Source organism: Fusarium sambucinum, chromosome I, assembly GCF_050947815.1.
Source record: "Fusarium sambucinum isolate potato_lamoka chromosome I, whole genome shotgun sequence".
Taxonomy (NCBI): Eukaryota; Fungi; Ascomycota; class Sordariomycetes; order Hypocreales; family Nectriaceae; genus Fusarium; species Fusarium sambucinum.
Genome location: NC_139294.1, coordinates 9,716,455 through 9,730,064, shown reverse-complemented (window position 1 = coordinate 9,730,064; position 13,610 = coordinate 9,716,455). Strand labels below are relative to the sequence as shown.

Here is a 13,610-nt window from a genome sequence, read left to right as displayed (position 1 = left end):
TCCGTTCCACGACTCAACTCCAAGTCATTGTCTTTAATTGTGCTGGATAAGTTACCTTCTTGTCCAACTTTGGTGGCCTCGCGACTGAGGATTTTCGCGATCAAGACTCGTCTTCCACCAGCTCCGCTCTTAGTCTTACATCCATAGCACCACAACTATTGCCTTGCTCTCACCATGAGCTTCAAAGGCTTCCAAAAGAGCCTCACCCGGGTAAGCCTTGCCCCTCATTTGTTTGTCCTCGGGTTTCCAACTCGTCTGGCGCGCGCGCGAAACGGCGTGTTTGCGCGCGACTGAATAGCCGAGACACGTCAGGACTATCGATCAACGCCGAGTAAGACGAAGCAGAGATACTGATAACTTTCCCCCCTTGCAGGCTCCGCAACAATTCAAGCAAAAGTTCAACATCGGCGAGCACACCAAAGATGCTGTTTATATCGACGCCGAACGACGCTTCCAGGAACTCGAAACCGAGACCAAAAAACTACACGATGAATCCAAAAAGTACTTCGAGTCCATCAATGGCATGCTTTCCCACCAGATTGAGTTCAGCCAAGCCATGACCGAAGTCTACAAGCCAATCTCAGGTCGCATGTCGGACCCTGACTCGATCAAGTTTGAAGGAAACCCCGAAGGCATCCGTGCCTGCGAAGAATACGAAGCCGTTGTCAAGGACCTGCAAGAAACGTTGGCACCCGAGTTGGAAATGATAGAATCTAGGATTATCCGTCCTGCCAACGAGTTGCTCGACGTCATCAAGGTGATACGCAAGAGCGCCCTGAAGCGTGAACATAAGCGACTTGACTATGACCGACATCGTACGGCTCTCAAGAAGCTGCAAGACAAGAAAGAACGCACTGCCAAGGACGAAAAGGCAATGTGGAAAGCCGAGGGAGATGTTGAGCTAGCTACGCAGGAGTTTAACTATTTCAACGATCTCCTCAAGGATGAGCTTCCAAAGCTGTTCCAGCTTGAGCGCGAGTTCATCCAGCCCCTGTTCCAGTCGTTCTACTACATGCAGCTCAATATTTTCTACACCCTACACGAGAAGATGCAGAACTGCGACATTGGATACTTCGATCTGACACTCGATATTGAGGACGCTTTCCACGAGAAACGGGGCGAAATTCAAGAACAAACAGAGGCTTTGTCCATCTGTAGATTCAAGACAACCGGCCGTCCACGACCTGTACGCTACGGAGCCAAGCCTGCCCTCGAAGGTCCTAAGCAGCCCGCACTCCTCACACAAGGCGGCGAAGACTCCAAGCCTTCAAGCAGTACAGTCACCAGCCCAAAGATTGGTGGCTGGCAGAGGCCGGTCTCGACTGCAAACGACGCGGCGGCTCCTCCTCCTTACACACCCCCAACGGGAGCCAATGCAGGCCTAGCAGCCATTGCTGCTGGCAAGAAGAAGCCCCCGCCACCCAAGCCTAAGCCCAAGCCTATGCGCTTGACAGCTCCAGGGGTGGAGACCGTCACGGCCCTCTACGACTACGCTGCGCAAGCCGAGGGAGATCTAAGCTTCCGAACTGGCGATGTTATTGAGATTGTTACAAGAACGCAGAATGACAATGAGTGGTGGGTTGGACGACTGCAAGGCAAAGAGGGCCAGTTCCCAGGTACGTGTTTAAGTGTCTCAAGATTTTTGTCGCTGAACTAACGGGTGATAGGCAATTATGTTCAACTCAACAGTTGAAGGGATAACCATTGAAATCGCGACAACACTTTCACCACCTCGATACTATGACATGAAGCGAACCCGTCTCATTATAATCCGCTCGCGATAGACGCTCATAATTTCGGATAGTAGCATCACTATGGATGGATCTTAAGGGGGCTATGGCGCATCATGTGAAGCGAAGCACAGGAGTCCGAGTGGAGTAGACAGAGCAGCAGGTCTTTCTGCTTGCTCGAGGTCCTGGAAACAAGGACGTAGATTCTTCCAATTCTGGAGATACAAGGGGCTTATGTGGCCAAAGAGATGGGGCATTTCTGGCGTTATGGATATGATTTCTGCTTGTCTGTAGAAGCAGATAACACAATTAGTATTGCATTTTAAACCGACTTCTACTGGTGAAGACGTGGGTAATTTCGGTCGTCATCATCTCTTTTTGTTATAAGAAATACAATGTTTCCAACACGCGCACACATTCATCAGGCTATGTAACGATAGTAGTAAAGCGATCAGGCTCGGAGCCTGATTCCAAGAACGGGCGTTGTAAACCCTGGAGACATAGGTTGCGGCTTAAAATACGGGGATCTGTATGACCATCTACTGCAAGTTTCTGAATTTGCATTGGCCAATTAATCAACTTGTTTGAAGGATGGAATCAGGATGGAATCAGCAGGTACCGTATCCTGATGCAGACATGTGCCGAACACAAATAGTTGGTTGATGATACCTAGGCCAGGGCCAGGGATTACGGTCAGGGTGTTTAATACAATCGCCGCAAAGGTTTCCCATATTGGCTGCGCCTACAACTGACCCAACGACGCAAATAGGCATGTGTAACCTGCAAACCTGCATAACCCCCTCGATCAGGTTGACCCCTACACCAACTCGACGTACTCATCCATGATCGAGAGATTTTGCACAACGAGTTATAAGAATAATGATCCTACTTTCAATGCTTGTCTTACACCACGAGTGTATACGCTAACAAGCTCCATGTAATCTTTCCTATCACCGAAGAGCCTCATTAAAACCTGATGCCTGCCTAACAAACTAGCAACTCCAGTTATCAAACCTTGATTGTCCTTTTTTTGACCGGTTTAAACCGGACAGAAACATGGGGCGGTCTTTGATGGCGTGCTCCAAATGGGGTGCCATTAGAAAACGAGGCTGGTCGAGTTGAGGCTCTGCTATTGTCCCCCTCTCAAAGAGACTTAAGAGTGCCCTTGACCGTTCTGAATAGCATCATATCTGTACGTGAGCCAGTATTCAGCGCTTTGGTGAACATGACCTTATATTACTCCACAAGATCTCTCCCTTTTCCCCTTGCAGTATCGCCATGAGCCTTTTGAAACTACCCATCGAAATCGTCTCCCTCCTCGTCGAGCTGCTCGAAGTTGAGGATGTCTTCAATATGGCATTGAGCTGTCGGTTTCTCAGCTGCATTCTCTATGACAGACGGATGTGCCGGCTTGCACTCACGGTTCGTCATATCACCATCCATATCTTGTCTTACTCTCTGAGCTAGTTCGCTGACGAGAGCTTAGAAAGCCCCATACTCGGCGGAGGCTCAGCAGGTTCAGACAAGCGACGATTACCCAAAGGCGTTTCGTAAGCTGGCTAAACGGCGACTGTCCGTTCGCGCCGCTGAGCCTTGGACGGTTGCTATAGTGGCCATGGCCGATCACTTCATCTATACCAATGGCCACTTGTGCTACACCATTGAAAACAAGCAGCTGCGTGTTCTAAACACCCTACAACAGACACCCACGACTGAACTGACGGTTGACGTGTCGCTGCTTCTTAAGCTTGCAGTCCGTGACTATGATCATCTCAGACCACATACAATTGAGCCTCTGTATTGCGCTGAGGGCGTTTTATCATGCCTCGCCACTCAAATGCTCGAAGATTCGACCACATGCAGCTGGCTCATCATATTTGAGCTGAGAGAAAAACCCAGCTGGGTTGTTGTACAGCGACCATGCTCGACGCATCCTATCTTTGTACGTAACGACAAGAACTATCTATTCTGGGGCTCAAGATCACATTCGACACTCGAAGGTTCCTACCGATGGGGCCTCCATTGCCTTAATCTCCAAACGCGTAAATGGTCAGATTCACAACTGATCTTATGGAACTTTCACGGGGCAAATATAGGGTCAGATATCTGTTTTGAGATCATCGATGGCCAGTTCTATTGTGTTTCTAATGTGTTGAAGACACGGACCGAAAATGACGCATGCAACAATTTCTACCAGGTTGTACGATTTCCCGTGCATGATGCTGTGCAAGCAAGGTGCGAGAAGCCTCTGATGCGCAATCTCTGGCGCCGCCATGATTCCGAGGGCATGGTAGATGAGCGTTGGACATCTTTACAACTCAGCAAAAGCGAGAAAACTGGCAGAGTATCCATCGTTGAGATACGCAAGGAGTGGTGTCCTGGAAATGCGGGCAGTCAGAGGACTTGCTATAACAGAGAGCTTCAGTTTGGCCAACAAGAGGCCGATCATTTACAAGAGCCTCTTCTTCCAACGACGCCGGGCTCTATGGAAGGAGGCCCTATCGAAGACGAATGGGACAGTAATGCTCACATCGAAGAACGAGCATGTAAGGATTTTCATGTCGGTGATGGTCCGAAGGATACTAAGACATACACCCTTCAAGAGTGCTTTGTCCGTTCATACAATCCATCATGCAACTCATTCATTGATCTTGTTTCTGAAGTCTGCAACCAAAGCTCGTCAATGCAACTCAGAGTACAACCCAAGGAGCAGGGATCGCTAGTTAAACTTTGGCCACGAGATCAGCACTCGTACCACCACGATGGTGTATTGGCCCAGCTGCATGGTGTTGTCAACCCAATACAGCCGATCAAAGGAGTCGAATGGAGCATGGATGAGCGGGTATTGGTTTATTCGCCAACCCACATGCCTTCTGGTCAATTGAGGCCTATTGTCCTCATCTCGTTTGACCCAGGCTTTCTTCTTCCAGACTTTCCAAACTGCCGATGTTGCAGCGGGGAGATGGAATGCCAGCCTAATCGCCCCTCTCATATGCAAGAGACTGCTATTGGTCCACCAAATGAAATGCTGTCGCCGTCAAGTCAAGGAGTTGACGAGTGTTCACCAGCGAGTGGAGAGGATCAGAAAGCAGATTCTAACTTCATTAAAGTGCAGCCTTCGCTTTACCGAACGATGAACATGGGCAGTGGGAACGCACATGGCTTCAGCATGTCATATTCTACCCCCTCGGCCTTGAATTCCATGACCTGGCCTCGATTTTAAGTAACGAGGCCTTCAATAGTAAAATTGAAGGAGCAGTGTGCCACTCATCATCATCAAACTGCAAATACTAGAGAGATAGACAATAATCAATAGATATTGCAACTGAATGTTCCTTTCACTGTGTACCCTTGGCTACGAGTAGTACCCGACAAGCATCTCTAATACATGCAAGTGACAGTCGAGCTTCTACACATTTGATCTCACTCGGTGTCGAGTCAGGCTGCGTCACACAACATTGAATACCAAATTCGGGCAAAGATTAGAAGATATCAATGCCAATATTCCTAGTCATAGTGGGGTGACCGCGCCCTAGGCAAGAGGAGCCTACCATCTCTATATGCAAGGCATTGGATGCATTGTAAATTCAAATCCCAATGATGTGTCATATGTGCAAATGCCGCTGCCATTGGGCTGGTAGCAACAGCAACGCCCGCTCATATACAGACTAGGTTAAACAACGCATCGTACAGACCCAAAGCCGATTCAAAGCATAAAGCGCAAAAAAACAAAGGCAAGTCTTGGGAGTGGCTCAGTTATTAGGTGGGAGCCAAGCAGGTGGTGGTAACATCAGAGTAAGCGAACTTGCGCAAGTATTACTAGTATCTAATCAACAAAGGATTTCTAAGAAAGGAAATTACCTACCTATATATAGTACTTCTTAAGATAAAAATGTAAAATTCTGTAAGCGGATAATGTACCATCTATTCATAAGTAAGTGCAAGAATGAACACATTTATTTTTTATGCTTATGTCCATTTCAAATGTCCGCCTTTCCCCCCTCCATGATCCACGCTATGTAATGTCGCACACATGACAAGACACGATAATAATAAAAAAGCAGCTCTTCGAGATACCCAGAAAGTGCAACAAGGCCAGTATTCCTTGAAAACGCAGATAAGCCAGACAGTAAACTTCGCCCTGTGGCGGTATCGGCAGTACGGTATTTGAATGCAAAACCTGACACACTTGAAAGCACAGGTAGATATCCAGTAATAGAAATTAAAAGTACATGAGCTCGTGAGCATATAAATATTCGTCTCAACCCATTTTTCTCCTACAGTCAATCGAATCAAAGCATAGAAATAGCAGGTTTAATCGCTATTTACTTTCTTCGACGACCAAACATCTTAGACAGGCTGCTACCGCTCTCTTCTTTGACGGGAGGGGAAGGGGCAGCTATGGGCTCAGGCGGCGGTTCTGAGGTTCGAAGGAACGCTGCGAGGTCTGATGTTCGAGAAACATTGGAGGTTGCATCTCGGGGTTCAAACTTCTTCATGGGCACACGACGTCCAGAGGAGGCTGAAGAGACAGGCGGCGGTCGCGATTGGTTCTCGCCAATGGGCATTCCATATTTGTCATAGCCAGATGGGATGCTGACTTGGATGGGAATGTAATTCCTGAGACCAGCGCGACTGCTGAGTGATCGAGTGTCGTTGGCTTTAGATGACGCAGGGGCGGTATTAGATTGACTTTCCTTGCGAGTGAACCTTCCCATGAGGCTCGGTGCACTGGCCTTCTTCTTTGGCATCTTTTCAGAGATGGGAACTGAGACTGGCTCCGGTGGAGGTTCGCAGTTCATGAGAAACTCTGCCAAACTCTCCTCTTTCTTAACAGGAGGTTTGGGAGTCGCGAGCAAGACCTCGTCGTCCTCCTCATCCTCATCACTAAAGTCGATGGCGTAAGGGTCCTTGACACGTCGAGTTTTGCGCTTTGGCATCATGTCATCATCATCAAACATCTTGTTAGCGGGAGCAGATTGGCCTTTGTTTTTCAAAAGAGCTGTGTTGGAGTTGATAGATGAGTGAATGGAAGGCATCGATGACTCGGTGCCGTGGGTCGAGGCTTGGCTGTATCGAATATCGGGGATGCTAGCATCAACGGCCTTGCCGCCTGACGGTTCTGTGGCACCGGTAGTGTCCCAAGGTGCGATGTTCTGAGGAATACGGTTGCTGTTTGCGCCTGGGGGTCCCTGTCGGATAAAGTCGATTAGATCCGAACTGCCACTACGAGACTGCGTCACAGCCTCACGCGGTGTATAGCGATTCCGATTGCTTGCCGACGAAACTCGGCGACTATCGAGGCTGGACTTGCCAAGGGTATATGGGTTGCTCACATTTCGTTGGATTGGACGGCTGTCTCCCGCAGGACCAGTAGATTTGATAAAGTCTGCAAAATCTGCGGTAGATTCACTGGGCACTCGAGCGTCCCTGGGCGCAGCTGACATGCGCGGTCTTCCTGTGTTAGGGGCAGGGAGAGGCTTTGACCTGTCATCCGCAAGCCGGGTGTGTGGAGATGACCGCTTTATATCATTTGTCGCTGATGAAGACTTGGATCGGTGGTGCGAAAGACTATCCTCGCCTTTCCTTGACCCCTTGAAAGTCGATGCATCAAGAGGCTGGCTGTGCTATTATCCTTGTTAGCCCAATGATGCTTTGAACAATGCCGCTTTACTTACATCCATGTTGCGCATGTTCTCGGGTGTCAACGTATATGTGATGGTTTGGTTACTCTGTATCAGCTCCTCAAAATTGCGAGCCATATTAGAGCGGCTACCGTTGTCTTCAGAGGTTCTAACAGCCTTCAGACGACTGATACCGGATGAGGCTGATGAGCCGGAAGTGTGAGTTGGTCGTGGTGTCTGCGCACTTCCACCTTCTTCGTCCGAATCTCTAGTCTTTAAGCGCTCTATCGAGACCATACCAATGCTGTGCGTAGGGGATGTGGGAACCTTTTCATTACGTGAAGCGTTACGGGTTGATTGGGCAGAAGATGACTGGGGAAGGACTGGTGATTGTGGCGCTCCAACAATACCTTGAGGCCGTTTAGTCTCTGTGGGTGAAGCGGCTTCGGGGACGGTTGGAGTAGATGGCTGGTAAGCCAAATACTTGTGAGGCCTCTGTTCCCGAATTCGATTTCGGTCACTCTCCTCATCCGACTCCGAAATGGTTGCAGCACTGGGTACTGAGCCTCGCATAGCATCGACAGGGGATCGGCTCTTGGGAACTGTGACAGCTGGACGCGGTGTAGCCGTAAGGGTGTTCGGCGCCTGCGCATCAGCTGCACTGGCAACATTGGTAAGGCTGCCACTGGAAGGTATCGTCAGACTTGCACGGCGGATGCGATCTGCCGCGTCAGCTGAGGGTGAACGAGAACCGCCGGGGCTCTTAGGACCGGCCACATCAATAAGGCGAGCCGAGTGCACACTTGAGGACCTCTTGAGCGGGAAAGGGCCGCCAGTGTCAGAGAGTGCTGGCGAGGAGCTTCCAGCCATTGACACACGAGCCGAAGTCAATATCTCTGCTTTCTCGTAGCTTGGGTCTTCGTCAGCAGTTTCCTGTCGCGACTGGATGCGGCTTGTAATGATCTTCGACAGTCGTTGGTTCTTTTTTACCACGGGCTCTGGGACCAGCTCGTTTTTCGACTTATCCTCTCCGGTCTCCTTTGGCTGATCGGTGCCGCTTTGCTCGGCCTTATCATCCTCAGACAGCTTTTTCGTGTCTTCGTCAGTGGTCGTCAAGATGGGAACAGCTTCCTTTGAGCGTTTGACGACGGCATGATATGGAGAAGAGCCGGGCGTTGGGAGTGAGTTCGAACGCTTACGACCAGTAAAATCGGGTGTGTTGGGCTGCGTCAGAGTTGGCGTAGGAAGGCCCTGGAAGATTCCTAGTGGCATAATGAACAAACTCTTCGGTCGACGGCCGCTGGTTTCCTCTGTAGCATCTTCCTCCTCCTCTTCGTCACTGTAGTATGTCAGACCCGGAACCTCAATCTCATCCACATCCTTGTTTCCCATAGGAAGTGCAATCTGAGACGGCTCGACTTCAGCTTTAGGTTCTTCTTCAACATCGCGGGTGGCTGCCCCGCTGAGGGCAGGAGAGTCACTAATTACACTGTCTTGTCTCGGGTGTCCGTCGGACGCCCTTGAAAAAGGGCGGCCATTTAGGTCAATGACAGGCGATCGGATCCGCTTCTTCCAGCCCCTCCACAATCGACCCAGTGTTCGGTCGAGTGCTACTCTCTCCATGTCTTGCTCTTCCACGACAATGCGGTCAGCGACATCGGAAGGGTTTCGGGTTCCTTCACTGATCTCCTTCTGGCATTTCGTCCGCAATCTGTGGTATGCGGCTTGGCCCGCAACAGTGAGGGTCAGCTCACCCATATACTCTAGAACAGAGGTGAGGAAAATTGCGACAGCGGGTGAGATAACCTCGCTAGCCTGCTCATTGGCACTAAGCTCAAGATTTTCCTGTTCCATGTAGAGGTCTTCATCTTCCTCTTCCATGTCACCCAGAGAAGAGTAGACCATACATCGAAGGCGGGTGCGCTTCCAAACCAGTTCCAGGTCCCAGTCGCGCGCCTTGTCGCCTTGGGGCGCAACGTAGTCCTCCTCATCGCCTTCGCCAAGGTATTCACGCAGCTCCTCATCGGCGTTATTGACGGCATCTTTCGCTAGTTTGGGTTTCAGTACCTCAGAAACGGCCGGTCGCAGGTTGGCGAGTGTGGTAGCGTGCGACTTGGATAGAAAGTTGAAAAGTAATTGATCCAGGAAGTTATTGACAAGCTGAAGTGCCTCTATCGTAACAAGCGCGGGCTCACTGGCTGGCTCAATCCCATGCTGATCATACCAAGTGTCGGCGTGGCTATCATGGTCGTTTGTAATTATTTGGGAAGCGGCCGACGCGGCAATGAAGGCCGCTGTAGGTGATACAGACAACGGTGACAACATGAGACTGTGGGCGATGGTTGAAGGTCGGTCGCTAGAGAAACTTTGTGTCCTAGATCTCACGTCGCGAGGAGAGATGATGCCAGAGGTTGGCCGCGACACATTCGGCTCAGCATTTGAGGTCGCCATGGCTGCAGTCTATATCTGTTGGCGGGCAGACCTGCAAAGGTCACCCCTAAAAAGAAGAAGAAAATAGAGTCGGGGACAGGGTCTGGTGGCTGTAGGCTTTCGATTGCCTTGTGCGATGTGAGGCGCAATTGGGATCGGACAGGCGCAGGATTAGAATTGGGACCCCAGCTCTTATCCTGCCGGCTTGCGAAATGCTGGGGGGAATGGGTGTGATTCGCCGTGGGTGGACGGCAACGATATTGGTCGACGGGTCAATGCTGATTTTTGTTAGTCGAAAGTCGCATGAGACGTAGTCTGAAGCACAGGAGTAGAGCGGAGCGCAGGGAACGGAGAGTTGCTTTTGCGTAACCACAAGTCACAGATGTACGACAAATCAACCATTATGCGAGACAATAGCTGACGGACACGGAAGCGCCAAACGCTGCAAGCCGACGGGACAAATGTGACTACAGGTCAGCAGCAGAAGCAGTTTGGCTACACACGTTCACCGTGTTTGCTTGGTGGGAAAGCAAAAGAAATGTACGAGCTGGGAGGGAAGTAATGGGGATAGACGTACTTTGGGGCAACAAGAGACGATCAAGGACGCCAAATAATACCTAGGTAGATTGTTGCAGTATCGCAAAATCAAAGGCGATAGATAGGTAACCAGAACAAACAGTCAACCTGTGATAAGGACAAAAGTAGAGGAGGGGAAAAGAAAAAGGCCGAGCGAGGTACGAATAAAGGTAGAAGAGGATAATAGTTTGAGGAAGAGGCGTGAGCGTTGTCGATCAGGTCTCCTTGTTTGTCCAAGCTCGTGGGCTCGGCTGCTGCTAAGGGTCTCGTTCGGGCGGCGGATCGTATGTATGCAAGCCCCTGGACCAGATGAGACTAAGCTAAGACTTAGTAAAGTAAGGACTGGAAGTGTTCTGTTCTGGCTGTCCGGGGACCATCCCTGTCTGGGAGCCATGAGGTACAGGTCGGTACATGGCTCAATGGAGGACAGAATCGACACCATAACGCGGGCACTATCAGCGCATCGCCCACTGAAGGCGTTGTTAGGTGATGGGATTTGCGACGAGGCCTAGAAGAGGTTTAGGCTGAGGACAGGGATGGGATGATGGTGGATGGATTCGATGTTTCCACGAACCCAGCTGGGGAAAGATGCGATGATAGACGATGCCATGATTGGGCTCATGATCTGAAGCAGATCCACAGCGCCCACCGTTCCTGGACAAGGGCCAGGCAGTATCGCAGGGTTTGAGTCAGGGACTCTTTTTCTCTTAATTGGAGTAATAAGGGGGGATCCAGTATTCAGGAGTTTTGGTGGTGTTGGTGTTGTGCATCTAATTGATTAACGTTGCGTCAAAGGATGGAAGGGAAGGTTTCTCGCTTCTGTAATTCAAGCATGCACGGTTCCTGTTACAGTAGGTACATGCAATGTAGTATGCCAAATGCTTTGGGTAATACTAACTAATGGCTTTTCTCCGTGGCTATTACAGTCTCGCCTAGATTCTGTAGTTACTGCACGGCAAATTAATTGACTTTAGCATGTCCCATCTAGCCTAGTCGGACAGTTACTCCGTCATGTTCGCTACCAAGTTAGTCTTCAAGCCTCCTTATGGCCTCCTCGGCAAGACCGTCCCTACGGTTCCCATCGTCCATGACTAACGATAAAAGTCATTGCGTAGTACATATGCAGATTCCATATTGTGGTCTTGACATGAACTAACTGACATTGGTAGGCCTGTGCGGCGGAGATGTTTCTAGTCTTGTGCACTTTTGACTGCCGGGTAGAATTTTAAGTTGTTCCTTACTCCTTGTGAAACGTGGTTTCTCTTGGGAGTTGAAACGTATCATTCTCTTTGTCTCAGATATTCTCCTGTTTCGCACTGCAACTGGGTATCTTCTTACTGCACAAATCAAAGCAGGTCTGTCTCTATTGCTTGATACGATTCTCGCACAGACATCGTAGGCTCACAATGCTGCTCGAGCTCATTAGCTTAGACTTTACGGTTCCGCACCAGATACCAGTCCCTGTGCTGCCAGCCACCGCAGGTCAATGCTCACGCTACAGTAGCCCGCTGAACTTTACTCAAGGTACTCCTCTCAACTGAATTGCTCCACAAGCCACGTGGATCAATGGAATGTTGGCTGCTCCTAGTATTTCATACAAATGGTGTCACAATGGAGCCTGGAATATGGGATCCGAGTCTCGATAGGTATCTTTGGAAATGATGCAAGATGGTGACGATCACAATGCCGATTTCACTAACAAAAAAGCAGTCTCCATAGCGGCAATACGCGCGTTTATACATGCATAGGTACACCTGGATACATGCTGAACGGGTACAATGATCAACAGTCTGAGCTTTCCACGTGTTGTGTGCACTGCAATTACAGTAGGTAGCATCAGGGTGGTGCATTAGTGACTCTTCGGGCCTTTGCTCCCGTTTATCTCTCCAAACTTATAGCCAGGGTTCATCAAACAATGGAGAATAATTAAACTACCGACAGTCCTACAAAACTATGGCATAATTGATAATGACACGGATGTCAATCATCAGTACCTCTAGCAGCACAAATGACAAGGACATTATCATGCTCATTCCCGTCGCTCACGTTGCACCAACACTGACCAGCAACCTGCAGCCCTCCCGAGATCACATACATGAACTAGTCTAGAAGCTCACTCACTTTCTAGGCCCTCTGTGGCTGCGTGTGGAAACTCAAAAACAGGTCCCGACTCAATAAACTAAAATATGTCAACTAACATGTGTTGGTTGACGGTTATTTTGCGCCCCTCGGCAGCCTCCTATTTTCTACTTCATCTCCAATCCTACAGTAAACACAAATACTGAGACGAAAATCCTGTGGCTATGATGATAAGCAGTGTCTTTGTCACTGTCACAATCGGGCATTTTCTCTCCAGTGCTGGACGATTTGATGGCTCCCAGCTCCATGGAACAGGATCAGGCTCACGATTAAAATCAGGATCAGGATCGAGGTACGACAAAGAAAAAAGGGATCGACAAAGAAAAAACTTATTAGTCGCTGCCGTGTCTCGGAACTGTCTGAGACATTATTTCGAGTCTCACCTTTTCTCGTCCACGGGACTCACCCAATATTTATATCGTGTCGTCACTAAGAGGGATGTCCTTATCATGGAACTCGGCACTAGCTTTAGTCTCATCCCCTGTCAGCTCAGCTCTGTTCAATCCCTTCAGCCAACCATTTCTGGCATAACGCGGCTGTAGTCTGCATCATCTCAAGTGTCAAGTTAGTGGGGATGACCGTCCAAACTGCTAATTGGTGTGCCTTGGATATTGCGTGCATATGCAGGTTAAAAATACGGGCTGGGGCTGAGGCTGTCAAATATGATCAATATTGATGCATCACTATCTGCCAACAACATTTAGGATGCCACCCAAGCCATGGCTGAGCGAGGACTCCAAAGACATACAAATCTAGCTCGGCCGACGTTTGATCATTCCTGATGGCGTTTATAGTAAAGCCAATAGCCTACCCTGCCATCGGGACAGACCCTTGCGTCAATGTTTGCTTGAATTATCAGCCTTTATTGGATAATAAAATAAGGACAGCAACAAAATAGCATGACGCCTCTTATGCAGGCTGCCTTGGTCTACATGACAAATATGGATAATTAGGATCTGCAGTAAGAATTACATATTCGTGACTGATAGTGTTGAGAATATTGGGAATGGCTAATTTTGTGATGGTCCTGGTAAATATATTTAGAAGTGGCTTACACATTGGCACCGCACACATGTTCTGATAGGAATAAAGGTTTCGCAAAACGAATGGG

The 13,610-nt window shown here is 49.3% G+C and overlaps 3 protein-coding genes across 3 annotated transcripts; 2 read left to right on the top strand and 1 right to left on the bottom strand.

The window, feature by feature from the left end:
* Positions 1-174: 174 nt before the first annotated feature.
* On the top strand, positions 175-1,693 carry FSST1_005877 (amphiphysin; the record flags this gene model as incomplete). The annotated part of the gene is made up of 3 exons (XM_083232192.1): positions 175-210; positions 374-1,616; positions 1,668-1,693. The coding sequence occupies 3 exons, from the start codon at positions 175-177 to the stop codon at positions 1,691-1,693; spliced, it is 1,305 nt and encodes a 434-aa protein (XP_083089307.1).
* A 1,315-nt stretch (positions 1,694-3,008) lies between these two features.
* Positions 3,009-4,953, top strand: FSST1_005876 (uncharacterized protein; the record flags this gene model as incomplete). Its single annotated transcript, XM_083232191.1, has 2 exons — positions 3,009-3,152; positions 3,217-4,953. 2 exons carry the CDS (start codon positions 3,009-3,011, stop codon positions 4,951-4,953), a joined length of 1,881 nt encoding a protein of 626 aa, XP_083089306.1.
* Positions 4,954-6,055: 1,102 nt separating this feature from the next.
* Positions 6,056-9,805, bottom strand: FSST1_005875 (uncharacterized protein; the record flags this gene model as incomplete). Its single annotated transcript, XM_083232190.1, has 2 exons — positions 6,056-7,357; positions 7,409-9,805. The coding sequence occupies 2 exons, from the start codon at positions 9,803-9,805 to the stop codon at positions 6,056-6,058; spliced, it is 3,699 nt and encodes a 1,232-aa protein (XP_083089305.1).
* Between the last annotated feature and the right edge of the window lie 3,805 nt (positions 9,806-13,610).